The sequence below is a fragment of the Patella vulgata genome, chromosome 7 (genome assembly GCF_932274485.2).
Source record: "Patella vulgata chromosome 7, xgPatVulg1.2, whole genome shotgun sequence".
Lineage (NCBI taxonomy): Eukaryota > Metazoa > Mollusca > Gastropoda > Patellidae > Patella > Patella vulgata.
In genome coordinates, this window is record NC_065885.2 from 24,684,971 (window position 1) to 24,701,357 (window position 16,387).

At 34.8% G+C, this 16,387-nt stretch overlaps 1 protein-coding gene across 3 annotated transcripts; it reads right to left on the reverse strand.

The window, feature by feature from the left end:
• Window positions 1-1,054: 1,054 nt before the first annotated feature.
• Window positions 1,055-16,371, reverse strand: LOC126827231 (U3 small nucleolar RNA-interacting protein 2). 3 transcript variants are annotated; one of them, XM_050556474.2, is made up of 14 exons: window positions 16,227-16,371; window positions 15,199-15,302; window positions 14,729-14,850; window positions 11,550-11,617; window positions 11,416-11,457; window positions 9,131-9,257; window positions 6,840-6,958; window positions 6,082-6,174; window positions 4,364-4,464; window positions 3,920-4,054; window positions 3,448-3,510; window positions 2,839-2,990; window positions 1,965-2,047; window positions 1,055-1,620 (listed from the first exon to the last, which is right to left on the reverse strand). In XM_050556474.2, exons 1-14 carry the CDS (start codon window positions 16,263-16,265, stop codon window positions 1,366-1,368), a joined length of 1,503 nt encoding a protein of 500 aa, XP_050412431.1. In that variant the 5' UTR covers window positions 16,266-16,371; the 3' UTR covers window positions 1,055-1,365. The 3 variants fall into 3 exon arrangements, with proteins under 3 accessions (XP_050412431.1, XP_050412430.1, XP_050412429.1); XM_050556473.2 differs by lacking the exon at window positions 16,227-16,371 and adding an exon at window positions 16,023-16,150 and having other exon boundaries at window positions 1,965-2,044; XM_050556472.2 differs by lacking the exon at window positions 16,227-16,371 and adding an exon at window positions 16,023-16,150.
• Window positions 16,372-16,387: the final 16 nt, after the last annotated feature.

Sequence of the window (16,387 nt, forward strand, 5' to 3'; positions counted from 1 at the left end):
AATTTTGGCTCCAAACTGAGTAAATGAAATATGAAAACTAGGCCCCAAGAGCTACTCATCCCTGCTGTTGGTCTTCTTGGAGGGGGACGGGGGAACGGGATGCTCTTCGAAAAAAGCCCAAGGCTCAAGCCATTTCAATTACGATCAACCAGAAACTTGGCATGCTTATTCCTTGGAGGAATGTGCATCGATTGACAAGACGTTGATTTTTGATACAAGGTCACTATTCCAAAATGGCTGCAATGATGTGGTGTTCGGTTCCAGGTCTCTAGTATGCTTGTACCCGTTTACACTATACAAAGGTTGGCTTAAGATCAAGGACATCAGAAACATTTGAATTGTGACAGTATCAACATATTTCTTGACAAGTTTATACCAGAAGTCATTTGGTTATTAGCAAGATTATTATTTTAGGTTACTAAGCAATGTTGGTATCGGGGAACCTTTTGAAATTTCGGTTAACATTAACGTACTTCACCCAAATCAATAACTTGTCACAGTAACAATATCTTTCGTGGCTAGTTTTTAACATGTACTATTAACTTCTCCCAATCACCCAATATTTATACCCTTGGTTTGTCAAAATTAAAGCCCTCAATGAACTGGTTATAAAAATTGAGCGCACAATTGGCTCCAAACAATTCGACCTGGGATTGCTGCGACTACCGGTAACTGGATTACTGTATGCACTATCAAGAAATTATAGTGTTGTCTACAAATTTTCATATTTTGGTATATATTGCTATATCCATATAACAAAGTTTTAATCGAGAAACTTTTTCTTGAAGGGACAATGACTTAATACGTCTTCAATAATGCAGATATTAGAGGAATCTAATATCAAAAATATTTGTGAGATTTTCTGATGGAAAAGATCTTTTCCTGGCAAACTGCAAATGGTATTCAGCCTTCCCACAGATCAAGGAAACCGACTATAACATATTTTGAAATCAGGATTGGTATGAGATAATTATGTGGGGTTGAATTATGGGCAAAATATACTATTATCATGACTAGAGTTTAATATAAACAAACAAAGTATTTGTTATTTACATAGTTTTATGTATTAACATCTTGTTGATGTAAAACCTAGTACATGTACAGATATATACATGTATATATACATTTCATTCTTCTCAATAAAATGTCTGACTGTCATTATCATCTTCTTACACTCAATTCTTTATTACATTCATACTGGTTTTTATATTTACCTTCTAAAATAGCCTGTAGCAGTGACCTAACATTTGAGGTCAACTGTTAGATAAAGTCTTGTTTTAAAAGATAAAGTTTTAATCCTTAGTGTCCTTTACAATTCTCTTTCCAACAAGGCACAGATATAGTATGTAATATTAAGTTGGTATATCAGGACTGTACTGTTGTATCATCTGTGGGATTATTTATAGTTGTTTCAGATATATCTGTGGGATTAGTTATAGATGTGGGATTAGTTATAGAGGTATCAGTCGTATCTGTTGGTTTATTTATAACTGGTATTATACACACACTGTTTCTAGCTTCTTTAATACTCCACCATCTTCCTAACCTGTGTTCCTGACCAACTCCAGCTACCAAAAACTTGCCATCATTAGAAAACTTCATGGAATTCACAAAACCTTTCTGGAAATAGCACAATAATCGTATGTTTAAGAAATTTCATCGACAATAAACAGAACTGGAAAGAACTTTATTTTTACCAGACAAAACACGTGGTGCAAAGTAAGTTCTAGTTGACACTAGTTTTTTTTATCGTACCGACTTTAGTAATGATGATCGAGACTAGGCTGAAAATTCAATCGCTAATATCTTGGTTCTGAGTGGAGCAATTTGGCTGAAATTTTCAGCATATTCTCTTTATGTTATCTATTTGTTAACTATTATAGTGAGAACTGTCAGACCTTTATCTAATCTCCCATAATGCCCCTTTAACATTCAATAGTTATAAGCAAAGTTAATAATCTTACCACAGGTACTGTGTATAATAAATGTAAAAATCTCATATCTCGACCAACTTTCCACAAACGAATACAACCATCTTTCGAACCTGCTAATAATCAATAGTATCTAAGAACACATTCAATTGGTTAAGTTCCTATAATCACTAGATATCATCAAATGAGAGAGAGAGAAATGAGGTTTAACGTCTACTCGACACAAACTAGGTCATTTCGGGAGTAACATATGGTTCAATTTTATTTCCATAATTCGCTAGCGTGTAGGCGTCTTTAGCAGTGGGAGGAAACTGGAAGACCCGGAGAAAACCCACGAGTCTGGAAAGGGGACCCTACTCCTTGTCACTTACCACTGGGGATCGAAACCACGCCAGTTGACTCAATGACAGACTTTATGATACAGCGTGCATGTGCTAACCATTCAGCCATTCAACCCCCCCTATCATCAAATGAAATGTGGTTTACCTACAGTTCTACTCCGACTGGGCTAATGAAGATGGGCATATGCCATGTAGTGTGCTATGTGGAAAATTTTTCCCTGACAGTGATGCTATGGCAGACTCTCTTTTTGAATTCCATCTGCAAAGCAATCTTTTACATGCACGCCAATGTGAACACAGGAGCTCAGTTTTTCCTCCCACCCAAACAACATTGTTCCTTGGTAGGCCCTCTGTCCTGCACCACTGACAAAAGGGAACCACTGTAAAATTCTAATGAACTTTCTCAGCCAATGGCAGAACTGAACACAGACGCTCCCGTTTAGCATGCCAACATTTAACACACTGAGCCACCTGACTTTCCTTACTAGATATCACAATTCGGACAATAATGAATCTTTGTGATGAAATAATTTCGGCCAATATGTCAATCAAAAAATAAAATTTACCTGATGCCACAACATCTGAATATTGAAGAGAAGCAACTGACGTTATCCAATTCTCTTCCGTTACTAATTTACTACCCTCCTGTTTCTCACCATGTGCACCATATCTGGTAAATACAGATTTCTTCTTTAATACACTCCATAAAGCTAGAGAACTACAATTATAACAATTCATTCTTTAATACACTCCATAAAGCTAGAGAACTACAATAATAACAATTCATTCTTTAATACGCTCCATAAAGCTAGAGAACTACAATTATAACAATTCATTCTTTAATACGCTCCATAAAGCTAGAGAACTACAATTATAACTATTCATTCTTTAATACACTCCATAAAGCTAGAGAACTACAATTATAACAATTCATTCTTTAATACACTCCATAAAGCTAGAGAACTACAATTATAACAATTCATTCTTTAATACACTCCATGAAGCTAGAGAACTACAATTATAAGAGTCCTGCACCACTGTCAAAGGGGGGACCAGACAGGCAAATCCAGAGGAATTTTCCCAGACAAAACAAGGTTGAACCCGGGACCTGCTGGTTAATGAAGGATAAGTTTATCATTATTTTATATGACTACTGATGACATGTTTAGACTTACTTGTTATCATGACCAGTTATAAAGCTAGCCTCATCAATTAATGCAACACAATCTATTGAACCTCTGAAAAACAACAATTGCAACCCAATTATATACAAATATACTTTCTAAATTATAAAGCAGGTAGAAAAATAAATGTATGCAAAGAAACATTTATCAATCAAGAAAGTTTGTGGTCTAAGGGGAGGTAATCTTGTTTCAACACACGGATTGAAGAATGACATCAACTAATTGCTCATATTCATCAGTGACAAGTCATGCATGTGACAAGTCATGCATATGACAAGAGTGTGTTTACTGTATTTAAAACACCTGATACCACTTTTTTTTTAAAATTATTTTATTCATTTTATTGGTATTATTTTTTCAAAGTAAACATATTCTAAAACGATTTAGTGAAAATACCCCTTAAATAATTGTGACAATTCCATGGAAAACTCCTTCATTGATGATTGTATTTTAAAATGCTTACCCTTTACCATTAAACACTAATTGTGATTCTTCCACAACTTTCCATACTCTGATACTATTATCTCTACCACCACAAGTTACTGCCCTTTCTCTAGTTAAACTATCTATACTTGTTACACTGTCTTGATGACCAAATCTACAAAAATAATATGTTAAAAATTAACTAACAATTGTTTAACCTAGTGAAGGGTATTTTAGACATCAGAATACTAATTATAAACAGCAGCCATATTTGGGTTTTTTTTTCAAAAACACTGCATTTTTTTCATTAATTTGATCCTAAACTCAATATCTTGGAATGGTATTAGATTTGATCTATCATCTACTGCACACCTTTCGTCCTATCATATAATGTTGTATTGCTCCCAAGATCTTTAGGACCAACAGTTTTGTCTACTGTGAATATGACATTTTAAAATATACAATTCAAACAGAAAGTACTCACAAAGTTTCTACATAACTCATTTCATCTAAATTCCAGATTTTAACAGATCTATCATGTGAAGCACTAAATAACTGATGTGTACCTTTTCTAAATGATAAACCCTGTAAATAAAACAACATGCTGATATATCACAATATTTATAGGTTATTCATTCATTTGTGATAAGAGGGTTTATTATCATCTTGAGCTGTGGTGGTCAAGTCACCAGGGCAGGGTTGTAAAAATCCACTAGCCCGACGCCCGGGGCTACCAAAACTAACTTACGGGCTAGTGATCTATTTAGCCGTACTACTCCTGGGCTAGTGCCCTTTCACCAGTTTGTGAATTAAACTAGTGACGATATAGATAAATAAGTTGTAAAACATCCCACATTTATTTCTCAAATTCCAAGGAAAACTCAATCACAACAATAGATTTTCTGTAGTAAAACTTAGAGCCATATGGACATTTTTTGTACCCCTTCTATTCATTCATTCTTGACATTTCATTTCTCCATCTTGCAAGCTTTGACAGGTCAGTATAAACCAGTTGAAATCAGGTTGATTTAAAAACAAAAGACTCGCTTATACTTTATATTAGATTAGTTCTGACATAAATATTTGAAAGCATACCTTGTGTATTTTTAAATACAAGATAATTTTGATTATTTAACATGTCGGGTATTTCCAAAGAATTTACTACCATGTTCATTACACACACGCCATGATGAATGGTTCCAGTGACCCGTGTGTCGTCAACTTTGACCCTATTGGCACGCAGCATGGCACTCGAGTGATAATATAAACAATTTTACTATCCTGTCTATTTTAATATTATATCAGCACATCAAACTGATTTGTTTCATTTTGAGACTCTTTATAGAGTGACCAGGTAAATAAATACGGTAAAACAATTAATTTGTCAATCAGTCGAGGCTATCTTGTGCTTTGCAGTAAGTGCTAATAATAACGTAACATATACAAATCTTCGAGCGGGAATTAAAGGACGTTAATTTACCGTGATATATTATAAATGACATGTGCTATATGAAGTATTTATATGGTCTTTAGTGAAAACAAAACATTGTTGTGGCTACCATTCCTGGTTTTAAAGGTCAGATATGATATGAAAACGAATATCGGATTGTACTTTTTTTAACCGTTTCACCAGTGCAACCGAACCATGACTGGTTAACCGAGTAGCGTATACATCCTTAATTATTAGGCAATCAAGTCTACGATCTTTATCAAAAACAATAGGTTGGCAGGCAACAAAGCATATGCCAAAATATTGAAGATTAAATCTTGTACCTGGTCAAACTATGGACTAGTGGATATTAATGCCGGGCTAGTTCCTGACAGTAGACTAATGGATTCAAAAAATATTTTACGCCCCTGCGCCAGGGCACTGGACGATTGACTGGAATGTTTAAGTTTGAATCCTCGCTTTCACACATCAAGGTTGGCACTGACAGGGCTCAGAAGAAAAGTGTGTCTAGTCGTTAAGATGGGATGAAAAAAGATGCCGGCCCATGCACAGATTGGTGTACACCTACTAGTTCATTTCAAGACAAACATAGTATTTTTATTAAATTAGAACGAGTGCAGTGTTTTTTAGTTTGAGTGGAACTCGTAAATCTGGATAAAATCCACGAAGCTAAGCTGGCTACCCTTAATCCTTGTCACTTCAAAAATACAAGAATTTCTATTCATATACAGATTAGTAACAAAAAAACTTACAGAAACCGGACCTCTATGACCATGAAATGTTTTAATATGTTGCAATGTGTCAGGATTCCATATTTGTAATAAATTATTTACATCACCAGAAGCCTGTAATATAAAATACTGATATATAAAATACTGGTATGAATGTGATATATAAAATACTGGTATGAATGTGATATATAAAATGAATGTGATATATAAAATACTGGTACATGAATGTGATATATAAAATACTGGTATGAATGTGATATATAAAATACTGGTATGAATGTGATATATAAAATACTGGTACATGAATGTGATATATAAAATACTGGTATGAATGTGATATATAAAATACTGGTATGAATGTGATATATAAAATACTGGTACATGAATGTGATATATAAAATACTGGTATGAATGTGATATATAAAATACTGGTATGACTGTGATATATAAAATACTGGTATGAATGTGATATATAAAATACTGGTATGAATGCGATATATAAAATTAAACCACTGAAATCCCATAGAAAATACATGTAATATTCCTTTCAAGCTAAAATCTGTAGTCCAAAAATAAAATTTCTGCACCTAAAACACATCCTCAATACAGTCTCTCTACATTGTTAGCAGTGTGAGAGCAGTATGGTTAATTGGAAGCATAACCGGTAAAATAATTATACTCTTGTCCAGTCCATATTAATCTTTATATGTGTGCATTAAAGTTACCAGACAGAACACCTACAGACCATTTAACGATGTACAATAAAGATAATATCTTACCAGATATTTACTATCTGTAGTTATAGCTAATGATAATATATGTGATGTATGACCAATGTGAGCTGTACCCTTTCTTCCACCAGCAATACTCTGAACCTTTTTACATGATTTAATATCCCCTACAATCAAAAATATAAATTACTTCTCATATAACACAACATTGGTGATTGGTGAACTATTAGTATCGCCATTTATAGTGAATAACTTTGAATGTTTTAGTGAACAGTGCATGTCATTAGTATACATTATTTACTATCCTTTGAAATAAATGAAATGAAATGAAATGGGGTTTGAAGTCCTATATTTTGAATGGTGGTTACATTTTTTAACAAGAGCATCGCTAACGCTGGAATATACGTCCACGTTCCAGCTTTGATTGAGAATGAAAAGGAGGCTAGGCGTTGGGTTTGTTTTGCCAAATTTACAGACAAAATATTAACAAAAAAGTGGGTATGACACTGCCCCAGGAGGTTGGGGCATGCACCAAAATAAATAGTTGCTGTCTTTACGGTATAAGGAATAAATATGCAAAATTCCAAGATGATCCATTCAGAATTGCAGCCTGTAGATGATAAATACAAAAATCGGGTGTGGCTCTGCCCCTGGGGGTTGAAAATGGAACAATATAAATAGGCACCACCCTGTTATTGAAATGACAACATCAATAGTTGCCATCCTTAGGGTATAAGGAATAAGTATACCAAGTTCCAAGATAATCCTTTCAGTAAGGGCATTCACCAAAATCAATAGTTGACACCCTTAGGCTATAAGGAATACATATGCCAAGTACCCAGTTAATCCATTCAGAATTGCGGCCTGTAAACGATAAACACAAAAATTGGGTGTGGCTCTGGCCCTGGGGGTCACCGGACATGCAGTTGTCATTCTTAGGGTATAAGGAATAGGTATGCAAAGTTTCAAAAGGATCTGTTAAGAATTGTGGCCTGTAGGCGAAACACAAGACACACAAACATTGGGCGGGGCTCTGTCCCAGGGGGTCGGGCATCCACCAAAAATAATAGAGGTCAGCCTTAGGGTATAAGGAATAAGTATAAAAAAGTTTTCAAGACGACTGATTAAGCATTGCAAGCTGTACTGACACACATAAAGAAAATGGGCGTGCCTCTGCCCCTGGGGGTTGGACATTCACCAAAAACTATAGGGATGTGGTTCTTGTCGGACATTTTACCGAAAATAAAGGGGCATAACTCTTATCGTTATTTAAGCAGAAGAATTCATACCACAATTAACTAGAAATGGGCGTGGCTCTGCCCCTGGGGGTCGGGCATGCACCAAAAACAATAGGGATCTTCCTTGGGGTATAAGGAATAAGTATACCAAGTTTGAAGAAAATCCAGTAAGAATTGCGCCCTGTAGGCGACACAAAGACACACGAAAAGAAAATGGGCGTGGCTCTGCCCCTGGGGGTTGGGCATGCACCCCAAACGATAGGGATGTTCCTTAGGGTACAAAGAATGTGTATGCAAAGTTTCAAGATTATTAGTTAAGAAATGTGGCCTGTAGACGACAAACAAACAAATACTAGAAATGGGCGTGGCTCTGCCCCGGGGGGTCGGGCATGCACCAAAAACAATAGGGATCTTCCTTGGGGTATAAGGAATAAGTATACCAAGTTTGAAGAAAATCCATGAAGAATTGCGCCCTGTAGGCGAACCACAGACACACACACACACACACACACACACACACACATACATACATACACACACACACACACACAGACAGGGGCGACGGCATAATACGTTCACATTATGAATGTGGACGTATAATAAAAATGAAACAAGCCAGAATATATTTAGAAATGCCGACTAGTATTTTGATTGGAATAACAATAGCAAAAGTCAGAACAATCTGCGTTGACTTTGCCGTACGGGTGTTATTATTAGCAGACGATGTCATTTGACATCGAGGGGCGACAGTTACAGAGTTTTTATTTTTTTAGTCATTTTTTTTTTTAATTTTACCCCCTAAAATATGGTACACAACCCTGATGACAATCATAAATGATATTGCTTAATCATATATTCCTATAAACAACAATTTGATGTGCCTATAGAAGTCATTTAGCCAAGTAGTGATCCTTTGACAAAATGTACATATAAAAATAAAAACCTCTCTCCCACATCAGATTTTTGGTGAGGATTGTCTGAGAACCACAATATATTTTTTGGTGTGGCCTTAACATAAGAACTTTTCAGTTTCTTATGAAATGACAAGTTGTCTTCACTCACTTATTTGTTTGCTAAAAAAACATTAAATAATGAACTTACATTTGATAATAGAACAATCTTTAGACGCTGAGTAAATATATCTATCATCTGATGATATCACTATACAAGTTACAGATAACTTGTGGCCTCGTAATACTTTAATTAATTCTGGCTCTGGTTGTAATAACTACAAAAAAAAGACAATGTAAATACATCTATATGTAAATATAAATCTTTATTTCATTACAATTTAAATAGTTTTTGAGTTCATGCACAATCAATCGGATTAAAATACAGATCTTTATTTTGTTTCGTTTTTTTATACTTTCGATGGCCTACGGCCTACACTACATGATGATCTGACCAGTTGTACTGGAAGGTTGCGTCAGGGGTCGTACAAGCGGCTTTTGATCCTATGATGTCAGACTTTGGTTAATCAATCTACGTTGACGTTTCTAGTGGTTTACCCACAGTTCCCTGCATGGCATGCCAAGAAGTCGCCGTAACAGATGGTTTCATTGGCTAATCCCTCACACCATCCAGAATGCCTGTTATATAACAACTCTTCCTGATCCTAGTGTAGTATCGATAAATAAAACGAAATTTTGAACTATAAAAAAACCCAAACGAAAAAGGATCTGTGTTTTAATCAGAATAATGCACAATATATACTCTTCAAAAAAAGTAGGGGATATTGAAATGCAAATACCTATGCAGGTTGCGATATGATAAATAGTCATGGACATTTGACATGCTTCGAGAGCAGGGCTCACGCTGTCGGTCGCCAAAGTCGCAATTTGCGATAAAAATATGAAAGTGGCGATTAAAATTTTATTTTGGCGATAATGTTTTGCGGTACTGGCGATTCTTTTTCAGAACTGGTGGAAAAAAATCTTATGTTTCTAATCGTATTTATCCTGAATTAACCATTAATTGAGTGTCAATCACGTGGCGAAATACCTTAAATTAATCAACTGATAATCGTGATTGCGTCAATGAGTAATACTAATCAGTTGTCTTGGATTAATGATTAGTTGATTGATAATTGCTAATGATGTATATAAAGCCTATCTCAAGTAATTATTTACTCCTAATGATCAATCTAAGCGGTGATTATTTGATGTTTCGTTTCGTCTTAAAAAAATGGTAATACATGTAATCAAAATGGCCGACAGATCCTTTCGAAGAAAATTAAATATTTAGATAGTTGAACTGTGCCTTTATATACGGCATACAAGATATACAAGCATGCCGATCGGATATCATTATTTCAAATTATATCATCACCACTGGTTGAAAACGTAAGAAAGAGTTGAATAGCGACGATTCTTGAGCGAGAAATCATTTCGCCATACGCTCTAAAGGTGAACGACGGGTATAATTATATGCATCTCTTACAAAAAAAATTGAAATTCTCTAAAGGTGAACAACGGGTATAATTGTAAGCATCTCTTACAAAAATAATTGTTTAGGAGCATGCCACGATGAATTGCTGAATGTCTGAGGAATGGTGGAGCAATTACTCATTATTAAGACAAAAATCAAAAACGTCCATTTTCACTTTTGACAGTGTATCTCTGCGAGTGAAATGGGGCCGTCAGATAAGCCGCCCATATGAACTGTGTAGGCAATTGGCCTGCTATTAACATACACTGGTTACCTCTAATAAAAACAGCAGTGCATTTCCGTAGTTTTGTATTGTTTCTGAATATCCCCTACTTTTTTTGAAGAGTATACAACAATTTAACTTCTTTTAACAGTTATCTGTTCTATTTGATGTCTGATTTGAGTCACTGTGACTGGTTAAATCTATTTTTGCCAAAGAGAAGGCATCTCAAACATTATTGAATTCATGAGAGAACAAATAAGTAAAACTGAAACAAACTTCTTGAGGTACTATATTTTCGGTTGTATTGTAATGCAAATATTGATAACAATAGAGTAGCTCTAAGCCTACAAGCAGCAAAGTCATCCATCTTTGTCCTGTATTGCTTTAACAGTCAAAATGGGAGCAAAAAGATAATTTGGCAAAAAGTATTAGAAATTTATGCTCTAATGAACTATCTGTATCAAGTTTGAAAATTTTGACAAGAACTTTGTTATATATTGTAAAATAAATGGGAAGATCATTCCGAGAAAAGTCTGAACTTCTATAGGATTCTTCCTAATGACCAATGAACAATCCCAGCAAATTTGTAAAAATTCCATCAATCTGAATGACAATAGAATGATGACCATAAATATACATTATTTCAGTAATCCATGCTTATGACAATAACTTTATGTGGTAACGAACAGATATATTTCATCAAATCTATTTTCATAAAAATTTATAAACTACTTACATTATCTGCTCTATCATAATGAAGTTTCTGTGATTTTTCTAGCTACAAGTAAACAATAAATAAACTTGTTACAGCAACAGGACAATAACAAACATCACTAACTATATATTTTACAGATCATTAGTTTTACTTACTATGTCACGTTTTAATCTAGATGCTATCACATCATCATCTATTTCTTTATCTTCTAATTTTTCTGCTTCTGCAATGTTAACAGAAAGACAATAAATTCAGGATTATCCCAATAAATATTTTAATTTACCATACTGTAATACTATTAGGCCTATATACTGTAGAGTTTAATTAAGTTCTCTATAAAGATGCTCTGGTTAATGTATTGAAGTTGTTAGCTAGTACCAGTGACAACAAGAACTAGGCTAACAAGGATATGTTTGGTAGATAAAAATCGGGCAATGACATCATAGTCTGATAATCCAAATATGGTAATCCCATGCTTTAGACACGCGGGAAACTGACCGCCTTCTGGTAGGTAGCCTCTGAGCAGTTGACCAATCAGATAAAGGTGTACCTCGCCACTTTCCCGGGGGTTCAATGCATGACTCATGCACGTATGCTCTTTACAAAGAATGTGAGGGGCTTAAGTTTCTTTAGACATCATTCGGAGTTCCCAAGGGAACAACATACCCACAGTCTCCTCGGCTTAGAGGCCAGGGAGAGGACATCATCTCATATTCTCAGAAGGACATTCCCACAGCCTCCTAGGCTGAGAAGCTAGGAAACACCACCGCAAAACACAAACTAGGGGATCGCGAATGTATATTTAGTTTATATTTAATGTCATAGCTGTGTGTGTAGTTTCCTGTATATAACCATTGTATTATGGATGTTGTATTTGATATATAAACTTAGTTATAACAAGACAGTGTTCCAGAGTGTCACAAAACCACTACTTCCATTTGATGTAATTTCACTTACTGCCATTGTTATCATTTCTGCATGTTAATCATGTTACAGGTAGAAAAACAGATAGCCATAAAAAAAATTCTATGATGCATTATTGATTTGGACATTGACTGAATAATTAACAGGTTTGTCGTCTCTGACTGATTAAGAACAGTCTGAGGATGTGAGACAGTTTTGAAAAGAATATAACGCCAAAGATTGAGATATAAATGTGATGAAAAGTTCATATTAATATTCTTAATTGAATATTCACCATGATGACAGATGAAATCTCTCTGTTCATAATATTTCTATAATAAATAGTGGATTTCCATGCTGTAACATCACTGCATTATTCAAGCACTATTTTCAAGTTAGAAACTGATATAGCATAAATACAACCCGCTCAGAGCCCAACATATTAGATATTCAGTCAAATTATGTAGCTTTGCTAAGTTTAAGCATAAACAATACCACAAACAACATACATTGACTGAAGACAATTAATAAAATACAAAACCCAAATAGCAACTGTTTGGTTACTTATTTAGTTTACTATCTGAGTATACAGGTCACAATTCTATGGAATACAATTACTGCTTTTTACTGAGCGACGTTTCGACTAGGCTTCTCTAGTCATTATCTGGTGAACCGTGCGAAAAAGATATGTGATCCTGAGAGCCTCTCCAAGGAAATTGATCATCTCAAACATGTCTTCACAAATTTCAACGGCTATCCAGGGAAGTTTGTGACAAACGCCATCAACAAGACCCTGTCGGCGAGTGCAGCTAAACCAAAAACCCCGACTGCCCCAGTCAGAATCTTCCTTCCTTTCAACGGCAAAGTCTCCTACCAAATCAAACGGCTACTAATGCAACAACCAGAAATAGATGTAACTTTCACAAAAAGCTACAGCACTAAAGATATATTAAGAGCCAATGGTAAACAAAATCCTACACAACCACCACAACCAAAGGGATGTGTTTATCAAATAGTATGCAATTGTGGGATTGCATACATCGGGGAGACAAAGCGACCATTAAATAAAAGGATAGATGACCACAAGTCGAAAGCAGCAACCAACAACTCAGCTGTAGCTGAACATTTGAACTCCAACCCTCGCCACAGAGTCCAATGGTCCAACGTAAAACCACTATGCAAGAATATAAGCAACAAGAGAGCGCGCCGATTACATGAAGCCATTCATATACGACGACACAAACCAACGATGAACAGAGATCAAGGATTGTTCCTCCCCAGGGCGTATGATATTCTTATCACATAATCAAGGCTAAGCATAATTCTACTTTTTTCTTTTTTATCATATTTAATACTTATCAATATTCCAGTAATAACTTTAAGTTTGTAATAACCATCATAATATGCAAAAATGACAACTAATAATTCCCAACTATTTTTGCTTTTCAGGCATTTCTGCTTTTCAGGCCTGCGGTTATTGTAATTTAATGCACTCAATATTTCTAACCCTGCTTTTCTACATCACCATAACATCCAGTGAAGTACCACTCAATATTTTAAATTGTCAACCTTCAGGGGACTATTGATCATTGTGCAGTCATTGTTCTAAGGGTTTTTCGTATATCAGTGTAATCACTCGCATCAACATCCACATATCAATTATTTTGGTTATAACACAAATCAAATCTCATCTTCGTGGGATGTTGTCATTATCAAAACCTCATCAAATCGTTGTAAATACTCCACAACAATCTATTCTTTTACCATTTGTATTTATTTCAGTGAAAGGGGTCGTTGATAACATTTCATCAATTTTCATTTTCTTGCAACGTTTGTATTATTAAAACCCACTAATCACTGTGTATACTCCACAACAACTTATCCATTAATCAATTAGTCAATTTTTTAGGTTAATTGGTATTATTACTTATTAGCGTACAATTAAATCAGATTACCATTAGGTACACGTAATTAAGTTACATCCCTGGTTTGTCATCATTAACTTAGCATTGTGGTGTACATGTATATATTGTCCTGTCATATTTTCATTTTTTATCATAGCTTGATAATGACTAGAGAAGCCTAGTCGAAACGTCGCTCAGTAAAAAGCAGTAATTGTATTCCATAGAATTGTGACCTGTATACTCTAGTTCAATTACTAAATGCCATTGAAACAGTTTACTATCTGAGTATCTACTTGCAGATTTCTATGAGAATGGGTATCTGAGATTAAGTCCCAGTAATCAGACATTTTGGCAAAAAACCTACTGACCCATATTCGATTTTGGAATGGTTATTTTGGAGAGCACAATTTTAATTTGGTCAAAACTGCGAAATTCAACAATTTTACAACCTTTCCCCATATTGTTATTTCATTTGGGAGTACATATGTTTATTAACATAACATGTCTATTTCTACTATTTCTAGTACCTTCTCTCTTTAACTGTTCAATGTATTGTTTAGCTAATCGTAATTTCTTTTCCTGGGCTGTTTCAATTTGCTGTTCTTCATCAGAACTGTAAGCAGCCGGTCTTCCATCCCCTTCTTGTTCACTACAAAACATAAATACATTAATAAATTACAGTACCAGCTCATTGTATTAAATCAATATAGCATGTAATTCTTTATGATAATACCAGATTAAATTTTTAGGGTATCAAAATATAATTCTCTTTTAAATTCATAAATATTAAAAAATTTGTTAGCACCCAATACAGAAATGTACAGAATCCATGAAATAGGGAGTGTTTCTTAAACTTTGTACTATAGGAGAGTTATGTTATAATCGACTGGATCTTTGCAAGATATTTCAATATTAATGCCACTTGACTCAACAACAGACCATATGATCTAAAGCAGACATATTAAATCAAAGATGACATGTTAAAAATGTAACCGACCTGCCTTCAACATCAGAATCACTTTCAATATTTTCATCAACCTTTTGTCGTTTTATTTTGACTGGTGGCGGTTTTGAAGACTTCTGGTTGTTTCTTTTCCCTATCTGCAAAAAAATCAAAGTAAATGGATAAATGTCTTAGACAATCTCTCAAGTTACATTTTTGACATAATTGTATTCGTAAGAGATCAGGCTTTACAGTTATAGATGTAAATTTAGGTAAGCAGGTGAAACAAAATTTTGTTTTGTCATATATGACCGAGTTACGTAAATGTGTACATTACCCTATATTTAGATTTCAATGGCTTCTGTCAAGCCGTTTAGCAAAAGGGGACACATTTTTAAAAGCATGTTGTGTCACGCATACTGACTCTAGCGAGGTAAGCAAGGTCTTATTTTCTCACTAAAATGTTCTTTCACATTTTACAGGCCTTCACAGGGACGGACACACAACTGTTTAGCAGTAAAAATATTGACGGGGGGCCGATACTTTTTCGACAAGGATTCAATAGGGCGGTTCCAGAAGGTACAGGGCGAGTGTATAATGAGACCTACGTTCAGAGCTGAACTAGTTAAAATTACACGTGAAACTAAATTCGTTTTACTGATCAGTTGTTTTTGTTTTATGTATCAAATATTAATCAAGCTTTATTGACAGATCATGAACAAGATTAGTTCACATGTTTATATAATTAAACTTTAAAGTAGCCTAATCCGTGTCGCATTGAGTGATGACTGTCTTTCTGATGTTTTAAGACGACTGTTGTAACAGAATTGGGTAAGCTTATGCATCACACAAGTAAACAATGAATTAATAAGCTGTACTTGATACGACAAAGTCAGAATTTTCGTGTGGACGAGTAAACATTCGATTTGAAGAAATAAAAAGTAGAGAATTTTGGAGAGTTGCAAGTTGCGATGGGACATTTCACAATGTCGTCATTCGCCGAGATTCTTCTAGTCAAGAAAAAATAAAATTAGCCCCACAATAGAAAGACAATTTCATTTTATGGAAGCTACGACATGTACCTTTCCTGATTTTTGTTTGTTTCGTATGAAAAACGGCATTTTGCTTTCGTTTTAACAACCAACACGTGTTTTTAGTTTAGTTTACATGAAATGACCAACTATAGCACAACTCTTAAAATAGAGAACAGTCCTATGGGAAGTAACTCTAAACCGATATTTTA

Excerpts from the sequence above, each read along its gene's own strand:
- LOC126827231 (XM_050556472.2), bottom strand. The coding sequence starts at position 16,124 with ATGTCCCATCGCAACTTGCAACTCTCCAAAATTCTCTACTTTTTATTT. Across the intron at positions 14,851-15,198 it reads GATTCTGATGTTGAAGGCAG|TGAACAAGAAGGGGATGGAA; the intron begins GTCGGTTACATT and ends TATGTTTTGTAG. Across the intron at positions 6,959-9,130 it reads AGATTGTTCTATTATCAAAT|GGGATATTAAATCATGTAAA; the intron begins GTAAGTTCATTA and ends TTTTGATTGTAG.